The sequence below is a fragment of the Rhinatrema bivittatum genome, chromosome 5 (genome assembly GCF_901001135.1).
Source record: "Rhinatrema bivittatum chromosome 5, aRhiBiv1.1, whole genome shotgun sequence".
Taxonomy (NCBI): Eukaryota; Metazoa; Chordata; class Amphibia; order Gymnophiona; family Rhinatrematidae; genus Rhinatrema; species Rhinatrema bivittatum.
In genome coordinates this window covers 309684893-309701358 of record NC_042619.1, presented here as the reverse complement: position 1 = coordinate 309701358, position 16466 = coordinate 309684893, and the positions used below count along the sequence as shown (strand labels likewise).

General features: G+C 46.0%; 1 protein-coding gene across 1 annotated transcript in view; it reads right to left on the bottom strand.

Annotated features, from left to right (window-relative positions):
• The window catches only part of FER1L5 (fer-1 like family member 5), a 495517-nt gene that overhangs the window by 65060 nt on the left and 413991 nt on the right, over positions 1–16466 (bottom strand). Inside the window, exon 53 of the mRNA XM_029603280.1 lies at positions 7979–8127. Within this exon, the coding sequence (XP_029459140.1) occupies positions 7979–8127 (149 nt within the window). The remainder of the gene's footprint in view (positions 1–7978; positions 8128–16466) is intronic.

Below are 16466 nucleotides of genomic sequence, written 5' to 3'. Positions count from 1 at the left end.
AACCACTCAGTAGCACTAAAGGGATGTTGTTTTTATGTGACTCCCTACAGATTATTGATGCTTGGAGAGTGCTAAATCCCTGTACCAGGGACTTTACACATTATGCGTGTTCTGTTGATTCTAAATCTAGACTTGATTACTTGTTGATTTCTGATTTTCTCTTCCTTCAGCTGCAAAGCTTAGCCATTGAACCTATGGTGGTGTCCGACCACTGCCCGGTGATTTGAGATTTACGGAGGTTGGGCTCAGAGCTTGACTTCTTATTGGCAAATGCCTTCCTGATTAATGCCTTTAAGGATTTTTTGTTGTGCAAATGGCAAGATTATGAGTTGAATAACTTGCAAAATCAATCTGATCCCATTTTTTTTTTAGAAACTGCCAAAGTAGTGCTTCATGGGGAAATTATTGGGTAAGGTATGCTATCTGATGTAAATGGGAGTTTAAGGAAATTTTAGAACTCACTAATCAGTTGACTCAATGTAAGAGGGATCTTAATCTCAATTCGAATCCTGACCTCCAACACCAGTTCCTTTTTTTGAGGAAATCTTTGAACAATTACCTGCATAGAGAGTGACATCTTTGTTCTCGTTGAAACATAGATTGTTTCTTTTTGATAATAAATCTGATAAGATGTTAGCTAATTTAATGAAGGGACAACGGACACCTGTATTTGTCTCTACTCTTCGGGGGAGTGATGGGAAAGTAGCTATCTCTGTTGAAGATATTGGTGCTATTTTTCAATCTTATTATCTCCAACTATATAATGCTGAAGTGGAGGATTTGATTGCCAGGGCTCGTTTCATGGAGCAGATCTTTTTACCAACTTTGACCCCAGAGCAGGTAGATAGGTTGAATGAGCCATTTAGGATAGATGAAATTGTGACAATGATTAAAGATCTTAAGAATTTTAAGATACCAGGTCCTGATGGATTACCATCTTTATTTTATAAAGTACTGAACCTGGCAGTGCTACAGAGTCTGCAATCCTTGTTTGATACAATGTTGGTCAGAGGTGAGATGCCCGATACTTTACATATGATCAATATAATTATACTTCCTAAACCTGGTAGGGATCCCACTCAGCCATCTGCTTATCGACTGATTTCTCTGTTAAATGTTAATATCAAGATTTATGCTAAGCTTTTGGCCAATCATCTGGCAGTTTTCCTTCCCTCCTTGGTGTCTCCAGGGCAAGTGGGGTTTGTGAAGGAGAGGCATTCCAGTGTGAATATTAGACTTATCTTTCTTTTGCTTGATCTTAACACTACCATTTTGTTGACCCTGTCCTGGTGGGGGTTTGATGCCAAGAAGGCTTTTGACTGGGTTTCATGGTCCTATTTAAAATTTGTTTTGGATAGATTTGGGTTTTCAGGATTCTTTTTCAGGCTATTCAGGTGAATATACAAACCCAGGGGCCCGGATTTGGGATAACAGTAGACTTTCAGCTCCTTTCCCTCTGTCTAAGGGCACTTGCCATGGCTGCCCCTTATCTCCCCTGTTATTCATTTTATTGCTTGAGCCCTTGGTGCATGCTCTTCAAGATCTTCTTCAGGAATAAATGGTGTTTAATAAATTAGCCTTTCGGAGTACGTTTCTATTTGCCGAGGATATTTTTTTTTCTACCTCGGCCGCAGTGTCTTCTTTCTCCTTTTTTGGATATTTTACAGGTTTTGGTTCTTTTTCAAGCCTTAAGTTAAATCTGGATAGGTCCAAGGTATTGGACATTCGAGGACTCTTGCAAGTTTCTTGGCCAGACTTCCCCTTGCATTGGGCAGGGGATTTGATTTAAATATCTGGGCATCTATCTTCATAGAGATACTGCTCAATGGTATTGATTCAACATCCCACTGTTACTTGGGGACATTCGTAAGCACACTATGGCGTGGTTAAAGTTTCCTTTAACTCTTATGGGCAGGATAGCTCTGTTTAAGATGTTGCTTCTTCCTAAACTACTTTATATGTTACAAATGCTGCCTCTTATTCTTACCTCCTCAGATCTTAAGGGTTTATATCGTGTTTGTTCTTGGTTTATTTGGGGGGGCATAAAGCGTGGGTATCCCTTGGTAAACTAACGGTGCTTGTTGCAAGGGGGTTGGGGTTTCCCTAATTTGCAGTATTATAATTTAGCCTGTGCTTTAATGCTTTAGGGGATTTTGCAGATGTGCCTGCGGAGCAAAGTGTGGCCTCTCCCTTTGATTTGCAGTTTCTGCTCCACGTGAGCTCTACAGACATTCCCGTTTATCTTTCCCAGACTCTCCTGGTGAAATATATGCAGTTTGGGTGGAAAGCTGTGAGAGAGAAGATGTTGTTCTCATGGCGGACTTCTCTGTGGTTGCTCTTGAGTGGTAACCCTCAGTTTCCGCCTGGGCAGGACAGTAAAATTTTATACAGTTAGCCCATTCGAGTTATAATACATTTCACGTTTTTATCGACTATCAAACCCATAGCATTTATTCCTTTCCCAGATGCCAAGAGTTATTTGGATTTACACCCAGTCAAGTGTTTCATTATTGTCAAATTGCCATTTTTATTTCCAAACACTTTGGGTCTTGTCAGGCTCCTTTATCATCAGGCCCCGTGCTGACGTCAGATCCGTCTCCAACTGCTCACACGCGGATACTATCCCATTTGTACTGAGTCCATCTGTCTACACTAAGGAAAAGGAGATTATCAGGGAGTAATCTCAACATTTACATACAGCCTTTGGGTTCCAGCATTGTAGCCAATTAAAAATTATACTGTCTTTAATTTGATGCTGAAACAAGCCGACAATGGATCTTCTGAAATAAATGAATTATAATTGCAATGTAGTAAACCACCCATAGCACTAACTGCCAGCACTCAAATACTAATAACCTAACTATGAAAAGGCACCACTGCAAATATTACACCAGGCCCTAAAACACCAATACACCTTCTATTATGAAAACAGTACAAAACAAACTGCCATAGATCCCTATACAGAATCTACATGCTAGCAGAATACCTCACCTTAGCCACACATGCAAAACAAAGACAGAGCCTTACAAAACACATATAAGTAGATTTTAAAAGAAGTACCCAGGCGTCCATGTGTGCGCACTACCTGGCGCGCACAATTAGACGCCCAATTTTATAACATGCGCGAGCAGGTGCGCGCATGTTATCAAATCGGGGGTCGGCGTGTGCAAGGGGGTGCACAAATGTGCACCCTGCGCGCGCCGAACCCTGCGGCCTTCACCTGTTCCCTCCGAGGCCGCTCTGATTTCGGAGCGGCCTCGGAGGGAACTTCCTAACCCTCTAATCTAACCTTCCACCCCTTCCCCTAACCTATTCCCCCCAGCCCTATTCTAAGCCCAAACTTTTGTTTTGCCTTCTGCGCCTGCCTCCAGGCAGGCACAGGTTGTATGTGCCAGCAGCCTGCTGGCATACGATCCCCCGGCACAGCGGCAAATGGCTTCTGTGCCGGGAGCCTCTGATCCCGCCCCATCCCACCCCTGGACCGCCCCACCCCTTCTTTGAAGCCCCGGGACTTAAACACATCCTGGGGCTTTACGTGCGTTGCTGGGCCTTTATAAAATAGGCCTGGGGCGTGTAAATCCAATGGATTTACGCACGTAGGGCTTTGAAAATCTGGCCCACAATAAAAAGACCATAAAGTATAAACAGAAACATGCATACACAAACTGAATAGAAAACCGCAAAAAGCCAGACTCTGTATGCAATGCAACAATGGAAAAACAGAAACATCATCATGCCACAGAAAACATCAAACTATAAAATCAAGAAATATAAAGCATGAGGAGGTCCATATTCAAAAGCCATTTAGAAGGATAACTGAAATGTTATCCATCTAAATGGCACAATTGGCATATTCGGCCACTTATTCGGCTACAAACTTGTCCCCCGCCTCCCTTCCACCCATCATAATAGCTTAGCAACAGCTGAAGCACCAAGCTGGGATCACAGTAGGAGGATACCATGGTAGGAGGATACCGTGATCTTGAAGACGACTTCTACAAAAGAAGGTATGGGGGCAGGGGGGGGTGTTCTGGAGACTATAAATTAAAAACAAAAGAAAAGGGAAAGTGGGAATAGGGGGAGGGGAGGACTCCTGGTCCAAATAATTATTTTTAAAGATTGAAATGGGCCATTTTGGTTTGCGGGTGGAAGTTCAGCCCTGTAGGGCCTCTGAAACTCTGGTGGGAGTGAGGTGGGGACAACTTTGGGCCTGTAAGCCCACGATGTGTGTGTGATTTTATTAGAACGGGAACATACGTTAACCGGCTATATTCCTTTGAATATAGCTGGTTAAGAGTGGCATTATCTGGCTATAGCCGAATAATTTTGTACATAACCAGCGATATTCAAAAAAGTATCTGGTTATGTTTAAAGTTATCCGGCTATGGTTAGTCAGATAACTTTAATCGGGGAGATTCAGTGGGACGTTTAGCCAGATAACTTGTCCACTAAGTGACCGACTGAAAATTGGCCTTGAGGAGCTCGATATTCAGAACAGACTTAGCCAGATAAGTCAGATTTAGCCAGCTAAATGGCACTGCTGAAAATTCAGCTAGAGTCAGTGAGCGCCACTTATCCAGTTATGTATTTAGCAAGATAACTCAGGGGTGGGGAACGGGCGGATTGTGGAGGAGTTTAGTTAGCCAGATAACTTATCTGGCTAAATCTGGTTGTGCCACAGCCTTGTCTTAGTTAACCGGATAAATTTATCTGGCCAACGTTAGGATATCTGTATATATGCAGCGGTGCATCTGTGCCACTGAATATACAGCACTAGTTAGCCAGATAAGTTTATCTGGCTAACTATCAGAGCCTCACAGCAGCTGAATATGGAACCCCCACTACAGTAAAACCATACTCATAAAACAAAAAAATATTTCAAAACAGCTGATGAAAAGAATATCCAACAAGTAAAAACTCATAAAAAATGTTTAAAATTTTCCAAACACCAACAAAATATTTAAAAACAGCAAAGCCATCAAATAACATGCAATAATTATATAACGATAAAAAAATTCCCTACTCTCCATACCTTGAAACCATTGATTTCCAGTCTTCCTGAAATTTTAGCAGATTAATGTGGGGTGGGGTGGGGAGGAGGGCAGTGCAAGATTTCTCCTCACTCACATACACACACATTTGTCTACTCACACACATTCTCACTCTCTGTTGCGACCGTCGCTGCCCGACGGCTTCACTCTACTTACCTTTCTTTTTCTGTGACTCCTGCTCCTTGTGGACGTCTGGCTGCCGCGGCGTCTGCCCGCCGTCCTCTCCGGCGTCCCCGGTCCAGCTTGGGCGCTGCCTCCCGCCATGCTCCTCAGGTACCTCAGGGCGCATGCGCCGCGCGGCCCTCATTCTTATTTCCTCTATGGCGCGAATCTCAGGGACGTTCCCCTGTGATGACGTCACACTGCCTGGATATTTAAGCCTACGTTTGTTTGCTAGCCGTTGAGTTAGCAAGGGGATTCTTACGGATGGGATTTACTCTCCGTACCCAGCTACTCTGCCTCCAACTGCTATTAGACTCTTTTCTGCTAACGGGGTACCCGCTCCTCAGGGGCCTCTCTGCTTCTTTCAGGTCGATATCAGGAACCGGTACTCGCTCCTCGAGGGCCCATGTTCCCTGACTCGCCGCCTGGGTCCATCTCCTCTTCTACTTGGAAGAATTCGCTACAGACACCATCTGTGAGTACTACTACCATCTACTCCTCAGAGCTGTTTCCCTGGAACCATGTACTCGCTCCTCGAGGCCCTGCCTCCGTTCCAGAGCCATTGCCATCTCCTACTTGAAACTGCTGAGCGAGTACTTGCTAACAAGTCTGCTCCCAGGGATCTGGTACTCCTCGAGGGTCAGCTCTCCTTATCTCGGGGCTTCTCCATACTGGGGACTCTGTGAATGTCTTATTGTACTCATTCTCTCAGTTCTTCTTCCTACAGCACTGCTACTGGAGGAGCCGCTGTTCCAGCACCCTCAGGGATACTAGCCCAGCCGGGCTCCATCTTCTACTCACTACCGCCACCACTACCGCCACAAATTGTCTAAATAAAGAAATAAATTGGTGTTTGTGTGGCCAGAGCTGAGCCTGACCTGTGGCCCCTCACAGGACTTCCCCCCCATGGGCATGGTCAGCTGCCACAGTGTCCAAGGGTCCACCCAAACCTTACAAAACATAACACTCTCACTCATATCACACATGCACAAATAGATGTTCTCTCACTCTCCCCAGAAATAAAGGCAGCAGCAGCCTCCTCCAAGGGCCTATAAAGCATCTCTCATACACAGATATGCTCTCACATACAATCTCACACACACACAATCTCGCACATGTTCTCTTCTTCTCCCATATGTATTCACATGCTCTCTCTCTCATATACAAACATATGCACAAACATGGTCACTCTCTCTCTCTCTACCCTGAATGTGCAGGCAGCAGCAGCAGCAGCCTCCTTTTGGGCCCGCACAATGTCTCATTAACACATGCGCTCTCTCTCACATAGAGACTTGCTCACACACAAGCTCTCTCACATGCTCTGGCTCGCTTCCATATGTTCTCTCCCTGGAACACGCAGCTGCAGCTTCCTCCTTGGGTCCATGCAGTGTCATTTATAGAGACACACACACAAGCTCTCACACATGTTATTGCTCACACGTACACTCATATAAACACAAGCTCACACATGCTATTACTAACATAAACACATAAGCTCTCACACATGCTATTGCTCAAACACTCACACACACTCAAGATTTCACACATGGTATTGCTTACACTCACACTCATATGCTCTCTCTCTCTCCCCGGAACATGCAGAATGAAGGCAGCAGCATCCTCCTCTCTTTGGCCACATGGCCCAGCCTACACTGCAGCTCCCTCTCTTCCACCACATGGACCGGATGCAGCAGCCTTCTCTCTCCATGCACGTGGGTTGGGCCAATGAGGCAGCGTTCTCTGTTCAGTTGCACGGCACAACCGGACACGACAGTCTCCCCTTAAGTTCAGTTGGAGGCTTGGCAAACACCTCTTTTCAGCTGTGCAAGAGTCGGGATCCAGCAAAGTACAGGCAGCCTTGACTCCTACAGATTGCCTCTGATCCCAGAGTGAGCAGAGCAGTTGCAGCAATGATCGATGGTGCAGTACCGCTGGCAGCAGCAGCCTGCTGACAGGGTAAAGTGTGACTGAAAAAAACAAAATTAGCGGGGCTGCTAAGACTTGGGGCACCCACTTCAATTTAGATCCTCCTTCCCTTGATCTTGTGCTCTATCCCCCAGATCCTGGAACCCACTCTCAACCCCTTCCTGCTCTCTCCTCTCCTTCCTCAGTCCAAGAACCTCCCTCTCTCTCCCCCATCCCAGATTCCTAATCTTCCCCATTTCTCATCCTCCCCATCCCGAGTCCTCTTTCCTTCTCATATTTCTCCCCTCTCTTTTTCTCACCCCATTCCTGAGCCTCCTCCCTGTACTGATACTTGAGATCCCTTTTCTTCAACTAATAAAAAGAAAATTAATTATACTAGTAATCATACTGGGAACTTACTTTATTTTTATAATATGATATCATAGATGGAATTGTTTGCCAACTAGCTTCATAATTTTTAAATTTTTGCCACAGTCTGAGCTGCCACAGGAACTTGGGGACTGTGCCTTAGACCCTCTACCTGTTGTCCAACCTCTGAGTGTGGGGGAAGGAGGGACAGGAAGTGCAGCATAAAATCCTAAATCTGTCACTGCCCAGCGCCTGTATGGCTGTGCAGAGATCCATAGTCTAAAAGTGTTGGGTACATCTGTCTGTGGATGGAGAACTGCAGGGCTTTATGGTCAAAAGCCCTGTAATTCTGCCCAGGGATCCATGGCCACAGCGCACACAGATCTGCACAATCTAAATCCATAGATAACTGCACAATCTAAATCCATAGATAACTGCATGACAGTCTTTGGTCATGAATAATTGTTCATGAATTCTGTCATCCTACTTACCAAAGTCACTCAGCAGAATCTCCCGGTCCTTCACCACAGCTATCTTTCCATCAGCATTAAACTGCGGTACAGTCCAGTTTTTCAGTTTAGCAAAATGTTCAAGTAACTGAATGGGGGTCAACTGGTCACGCCATACATTTGGCCCAGAGCTGAATAAAGGAGAGAATCACCAATGAGAAACTGGGATTTTGAAAATGGGACGTGCCATTGATGAGAAGCTGGCACTGTAAAAGCAATTTAGTCACCAATGAGAAACCAGGACTGTGAAAGGGGAGAAAGTCACCAGAAAGAAGCATGGCTTGTGAAAAAGGGGATAGATACCAATGAGAAACTGGGATTGTGAGGACTGGGAAAGCCACCAATGAAATGCTGGGATTCTGAGGAGAGGAAGAGAGACACCAATGAGAAAATGGGATTGTGAGGACTGGGAAAGCCACCAATGAAATGCTGGGATTCTGAAGAGAGCAAGAGAGACACCAATGAGAAACTGGGATTGTGAGGACTGGGAAAGCCACCAATGAAATGCTGGGATTCTGAGGAGAGGAAGAGAAACTGGGATTGTGAGGAGGGACAATTGCAAGGTTGACCTGCGTGCTCTGAACTGTAGTTTTATTGGGGAACATCCTACATTATCTGCAGCTCCTCAGGAACTATAATGCTGGAATATCATGGTGGTGAAAGAAAAAGGAGAGCATCTGGAGCAGAAACATCAACCTGGCAATACAGTTATTGATTTTCTTTTGATATTTCACCTTTAACTAATTCTTGCCTCAAGGTGGATTACAGCCCAAACTGAAAAAATACATAGTACAGTGATTATCAAAAACAGTCAATAATTTACATGTTCCTTTTTCGAACATTCAATCATTGCCAGTCCAAACACCATAAAACCTGTCTGAAAATAATATGGTGAGCAGGAGAGGATGCAGAAAGGTGGTCTAGTAGTATAAGAACTTTAATACAAATTCATATATGTTATGATATCGAGGTGTTTGGTGGATTCTCAGGGGCAACAGTGATGGTATCTCCCACGGGGAGGAGCCCCATAGGGAACTGTAGCACCGGGCTAGACTCAGATGCACAAACACAGAGAATATATCTTTTATTATACAGCTAGTGTGGTCCACCAGAGGTGGCAGTAGAGAGCAGATAGAGTTCCCAATGAGCAGTAGAGAGAGGATAGGTATTAACAGTCTGTGATCCTCGGCAGAGGAGACCCGTTCCACATTGGTGGTGTAGGGCCCAATGCAGATGAGCAGCGAGGAGCTGTAGATGAACAGACTGGGAGAAGTTGTACTCACTCTCTGTAGCTGATAGGTAGTGTTCCAGGAGGTTGAAGAATTGGTAGCAGGCACCAGGACAGACACATAGGCCCTCGAGGAGCGAGTACCTGAATATAGGATAGGCATCTGGAAATAAGCAAAGGGCCCCCGAGGAGTGGGTACCCAGGTTAGTAGAACCCCAAAGGGTGAAAGTAGCTTCCAGCAGAGTAGAAGTGGAAGAGCAGCTTCAGACCAGAGCGAATCCAATCTGTTGCTAACTTGGCGAGAGTCAGCAAATGGGCAACCTTTTGAAGAAGGAAGCAGTGACGTCACTCGAGGGGGACACCCCCGAGGTTTGCGCCAACACTGCTACAAGACGTGAGGCGTGCGCTCGCGCACACCCTAGGAGGCCTCAGGTCAACATGGCGGGACACTGTGCCAGAGCCGCTCTGGGGAAGCTGGAGGGTGCGGCAAGGAGACGCTATGGACGCCATTCTCCCGAGGCTGGTGGAGAAGGCTGAAATAGAGGTGAGGCATGTCGGGCGAAGCCATCTGAGACCGACGGATGCAACAATATATAGAAACATGAGGGCAGAAAAAGACCATATGGCTCATCCAGTCTGCACATCTATCCAATTTATGGAGTACTTACAATTCCCATCGCTTCCTCAGAGATCCCCTGTATTTATCTCATGCTTTCTTGAATTCAGATACCATTTTTGTCTCCATCTCCTCCACTGGGAGGCCGTTCCATACCTCCACCACCCTCTCTGTAAAGAAATATTGCCTAAGAATACTCCTTAGTCTACCCCCTTTCACCCTCATTCCATGACCCCTCATTCTAGAGCCTCCTGTGCATGGAAACCTATATTTGAATGCCTATCATTTCTCCCCTATCTCACCTTTTCTCTATGGCAGTGGTTCCCAACCAGTGTGTCGCCATGGCACACGTAGGTGTGTCGTCACACTTCCCGGTCCCCCGCTGCCCAGCTGCTTCCCCTAACCTAGCGAGATAGGAACTTATCTTCCGCCCGGGCTTAAAATGCTGATATCCCGGGCGGAATATGGCCGGAGAGCTGGAGACAGTGGCACCGGCATGGACTCATCTTCCCACCCCCCGCGGCCCGGAAGAGGAAGTGGAGTGCAGTAGCTGCGCATGCGGGAAGAAGAGACCATGCTAGTGCAAGCAGCGTGGCCTGAAGAAGAGAGGCGCGGCCTGAAGAATGAGCAGTGCGGCGCAGAGCACAAGAGGAGCAACGTCAGCTCCTGCAGCGGATGGGAGTCCTTTCTCGAGGCTGCAAGGGCTGGAAGTGGAGGAGGCTGCTGCTGCTACCGCTAAGGCAGGAAATGGAGGAGATTGTTGCTATCACTAGTTCAGTGGGAGGAGAGAGAGAAAGTGAGTGAGTGAGCAAGCATATGTTTGAGATTGTTTTTGTGTGTGTGTGTGTGTGTGTGTGTGAGACAGCATGTATGTAAGTGATTGAAAGCCTGTATGAGTAAGTTCGTGATTGAAAACCTGTTTGTGTGAAAGACAGTATGTGTGTGAGAGAGACAGCATGAATGTAAGTGTATGTCTGAGAACCTGTATGTATAAGTGAGAGAGATCATGTGTATGTGTGATTAAGAGCCTATGTGTATAAGTAAGAGAAAGAGCATGTGTGTCTATGTGTGATTGAGAGCCAGTGTAGATGAGAGACTATGTGAGTATGTGATTGAGAGCCTGTGTGTAAGTGAGAGAAAGAGAGAGAGCATGTGAGTATGAGGGAAAGAGACAGCATGTACGTATGTGTGTGTGATTGAAAGTCTGTGTGTGTATATGTGAAAAGACAGCATGTGTGTAAATGTGTTATTAAGATCGTATATAAGTGAGAGAGAAAAAGAATGTATATATGTGCGAGATTGAGAGCCTATGTGAGAGAGAGAGTGTGTGTATATGTGTGTGATTGAGAGCCAGTGTGAGAGAGAGAGCTTGTGTGTGACTGAGAGCGAGGAGAAAGTTGCAAGCAAACCATTCCTTCTCCTGCTAATTCAAACAATCTCAGGGCACCTGGATATCAAATGTTCCCAGGTATGGAAAGCAAAGCATTTTTTATCATTATTTTTCATTATTTGGTCTTTGTGTCTGGAAATTTTTTATTTGAGTTTTTAATTATTGGATATTCCATTCATCAGTTGTTTTGGAATAATCTGTTCTTTTTATTAGTATGGTTTTACTGCTATTGATTTTACTGCTATTGATTTTGTTTTATGAGGTCTGGTGATGTTTCCTTTTTCCTTTGTTGCACTGCATACAGTCTCTCTGGCTTGTTGCGGTTTCCAGTTCAGTTTTTATTTTCATGTTTCTAGTTATGCTTTATGGTCTCTTTATTCTTTGTTAGGTCAGAGTCTGCACATGTGACTGAGGTGAGGTTTTCTGCTGGCGTGTAGTTTCTGTGTAGGGCTCTATAGCAGCTTGGCTTCGTCTGTTTTCCTAATAGGAGGTGTATTGGTGTCTTAAGGCCTGGTGTAATATTTTCAGTGTTGCCTTTTCTTAGGTAAGGTGGTCTCTTTTTGAGTGCTGGAAATTGGTGTTTCGGTAAGGGATGTTTACTATTTATGCAATTTCTGTTCAGAGTATTTATCTTTCCCTTGAGTCATTCTTAACAATAAAAATAATACTGGGCCTCTAATTTTTATTTCTGCCATGAATTCTATTGAGCAGTGTGTCACAGATGTGAGCGTGGTCTGTCAGGTATGTCACAACAGGAAAAAGGTTGAGAACCACTGCTTTAAAGTACACATGTTTAGATCTTTAAGTCTATCCCCATATGCTTTACAATGAAGACTACTGATCATTTTAGTAGCCACCATCTGGACCAGCTCCAACCGGTTTATATCCTTTTGAAGGTGCAGTCTCCAGAATGGTACACAATATTCCAAAATAGATCTCATCAGGCACCTCCAGAGGAGCAATATTACCTCCTTTTTTTTGCTGACCATTCTTCTCCCTATGCACCCAAGCATCTTTCTGGCTTTTACTGTTGCTTTATCCAATGGTTTGGCCACTTTAAGATAGGAAAATTGTTTCTTACCTGCTAATTTTTGTTCCTGTAGTACTATAGATCAGTCCAGACTCCTGGGTTTTGTACCCCACCAGAAGATGGAGACAGATAAGGTTTTACTGACACTGCTATATAGGGATGTGAATCGTTTTACGACGATTAAAATTATCGTCCGATAATTTTAATATCGTCTTAAACTGTTATGAAACACAATACAATAGAGATTCTAACGATTTATCGTTATAAATCGTTAGAATCGTGAGCCGGCACACTAAAACCCGCTAAAACCCACCCCCGACCCTTTAAATTAAATCCCCCACCCTCCCGAACCCCCCCCCCCCAAATAACTTAAATTACCTGGTGGTCCAGCGGCGGTCGGGAACGGCAGCGGTCCGGAACGGGCTCCTGCTATTGAATCTTGTTGTCTTCAGCCGGCGCCATTTTCCAAAATGGCGCCGAAAAATGGCGGCGGCCATAGACCAACAGGATTCGACGGCAGGAGGTCCTTCTGGACCCCCGCTGGACTTTTGGCAAGTCTTGTGGGGGTCAGGAGGCCCCCCCCAAGCTGGCCAAAAGTTCCTGGAGGTCCAGCGGGGGTCAGGGAGCGATTTCCCGCCGCGAATCGTTTTCCGTACGGAAAATGGCGCCGGCAGGAGATCGACTGCAGGAGGTCGTTCAGCGAGGCGCCGGAACCCTCGCTGAACGACCTCCTGCAGTCGATCTCCTGCCGGCGGGAGGGTGGGGGATTTAATTTAAAGGGTCGGGGGTGGGTTTTAGCGGGTTTTAACGATTTTAGCGGGTTTTAACGATTTTAACGATTTATCACGATATTTTACCCCCCCCAAACGGCAACAATACGATTCCCTCCCCCTCCCAGCCGAAATTGATCGTTAAGACGATCGAGAACACGATTCACATCTCTACTGCTATATAGTGTGCCACTTACAGTCCCTCAATATTGACCTGTACCCAAGCCAAGATGTAAAACCTACAAAATTTAATGTTATGCTCAGGCTTGTGAACCCTTGGACCGACGGAAGGATGGTATACCTTAGGAGGTGGATCCGTAGTTTCTCCCGTCGGGTGGCGAGGCGGAACAGAAGAAGTGGCCAGCTGGCCCTCGGCACTGGAGACTGAGGCGACTGTGGAGGCAGACGAAGAGTTGTGACATCGAGGAGAGAAACTGTGTCTTCGCCACTGGAATCTCGCGGTCCCCCCAGAAGGAGCCCGTAGGGACCCGGACCGCTGGGACTTAGGTGGACCTTTGAGAGGTCAAGGAGTCGAGAGATCGGTGCAAGGGCTAACTGGAGCTTCACCCCTGGAAGCCCGCGGTCCCCCCAGGAGAAGCCCGTAGGAACCCGGGCCGCTGGGACTTAGGTGGGCCCTTGGCGACGATGGTCCAGAAGAAGTACAAGGTCAAGTGCCAGAGGGTCGTCGCTTACCAGTCCGAGGTCACACACCAAAGGGTCGCCGCTTGGCAATCCGAAGTCACACACCAGGAATTACCGCTTGCCAGTCCGAAGTCACACACCAGGAATCACCGCTTGCCAGTCCGAAGTCACACACCAGGAATCACCGCTTGCCAATCCGAAGTCAGGAACCAGGAATCACTAAGACGAGACAGGAACCAAGAAGCAAGGATCCGAAGCACAAGAAGACTCACCGAAGCAAGCAGACTCAAACAACGCTGGAAGGACGTTGCAAAGTCAAGGAATGAGCAGAGGAAGTCTCCTTATATACTTCTTCTGCTCTGGCTCATTAAACACAGGTGCAGGCACTTAAAGGGACGAGGTCCTTTTAAATCTAGTGGGGAGGCGCGGCCTCGTGCCTAAGGATGGCGGTGGCCATCTTGGATTCCCAGCCCGCGGGGGAAGCTGCCCGACGCTGCGAGGAGGGAGCAGGGACGGCTCCCAAGCCTGGTGACCATCGCGGATAGTCGTGCCAGCTCGCGGGGACTACAGGCCTCGGCTTCCCGTGACTTATCTGACGCTGCCGCGGCGGCCTGCCTGTCCAGGTCAGGTAGGGGGATGCGGTCGCAGTCGTCCGCGGCCACGGAACACAACATTTAACAGCCTACTCCCTCCCCAATGAACAGGAGATGGTGACGCTGTAACACACTGGAAAAAAACTCTGAGAATATTGTAAAACAAAAACAGCATAGAGAACTGCTAATAACTCTACATTACATACTACCTACAGAACGAGCAGTTGACTCTCCCCTTCTTTCCATGGGTGAGTCTCTGGACTGATCTGAACCAATTTTCCTTTCTAGTATGTACCCAGATCAGTCCAGACTCCTGGTATGCACCTAAGCCCACTAAACTGGGTGGGACCTGGAGAGTCCCGCTCGCAGTACGCGCTCACCAAAAGATGCAGCTGTTGGAGCCTCGGCATCCAAGCGATAGTGTCTGGTGAAACTGTGCAGCAACTTCCAAGTTGCTGCCCTACAAATCTCTTGTGGCAAGAGGCTGCCTGTGAATGCATTGAATGACCCTCAAACCTTCAGGCACCAGCTGATCCATAGAGATATATGCAGAACCAATCGCCTGTTTGAGCCAATGTTCAATCGTAGGTTTGGACACTTGACACCCCTTCTTTGGAGTCATTCCAGAGAACGAAAAGGTGATCCGATGTATGAAACTCAGTGACTTTCAAATATCTTAACAATGCATGCCAGACATCCAAAAGCTTCAGCTCTCTTGCATGAGGAGCAGAGGAATCCAAGACCAGAAAAGCCAGTAGCATGATTCCTTATGAAGCCATATACCCCTCATCATATTAGCAGATTGAATAAACAGAAGAAGGGGTTCCAAAGTTAAAAGAAGAGAAGGGGAGAAAGAGGGCAACCCTGTCGGGTCCCTCTAGTAAGAACATAAGAACATACGAACATGCCATACTGGGTCAGACCAAGGGTCCATCAAGCCCAGCATCCTGTTTCCAACAGTGGCCAATCCAGTCCATAAGAACCTGGCAAGTACCCAAAAACTAAGTCTATTCCATGTTACCATTGCTAATGGCAGTGGCTATTCTCTAAGTGAACTTAATAGCAGGTAATGGACTTCTCCAAGAACTTATCCAATCCTTTTTTAAACACAGCTATACTAACTGCACTAACCACATCCTCTGGCAACAAATTCCAGAGTTTAATTGTGCATTGAGTAAAAAAGAACTTTCTCCGATTAGTTTTAAATGTGCCCCATGCTAACTTTATGGAGTGCCCCCTAGTCTTTCTATTATCCGAAAGAGTAAATAACCGATTCACATCTACCCGTTCTAGACCTCTCATGATTTTAAACACCTCTATCATATCCCCCACAGCCATCTCTTCTCCAAGCTGAAAATCCTTACCTCTTTAGTCTTTCCTCATAGGGGAGCTGTTCCATCCCATTTATCATTTTGGTCGCCTTTCTCTGTACCTTCTCCATCGCAACTATATCTTTTTTGAGATGTGGCAACCAGAATTATACACAGTATTCAAGGTGTGGTCTCACAATGGAGCGATACAGAGGCATTATGATATTTTCTGTTTTATTCACCATTCCCTTTCTAATAATTCCTAACATTCTGTTTGCTTTTTTGACTGACTAGTGATGGAAAAGGCTTCTGACTGCGATCTATTAGCAATGATAGTCGCGGTCGGATCATGGTAAAGCAATTGAACTGCGTCAAAAAAAGCCCCTCTATCCCCATATAATGTAAAAGGTGAAATAAATATCCCCATTCTGCCCTATCGAATGCTTTTTCAGCATCAAAGCTTACCACATGATAGGGTTCTTCCTTGCTGCTGCAAAGTGCCATAGCTGTCAAAACAAGTCTAATGTTAGTAAGGGCATAGCGTTTCCGGACAAAGCCCACTTGTCCCGGCCTAATTAGGGAGGGTAAGATATCAGCCAATCGGTCTGCTAAGAGTTTTGCTAACAACTTTTGGTCAAAGTTCAGCAACAACATTATGTTAAATCCCTACCTCCAGACTCTTTACAACCAGCCGTCTTTCATTCCTTGGATGCTTTGTTCTTATTTGAAAAATCGCAACCTGTCTTTGTCCACCTGTTACAAAGGTTTTAAAAAAACCACGAGAACTGATACCTGTCCTGAATTGGCAGAATGGTGGAACAAAGACGGAGTGTTTACGATCATTCCATCTATTCTTCACTCCTGTTTCAAACATGTATCGACTATATCTCC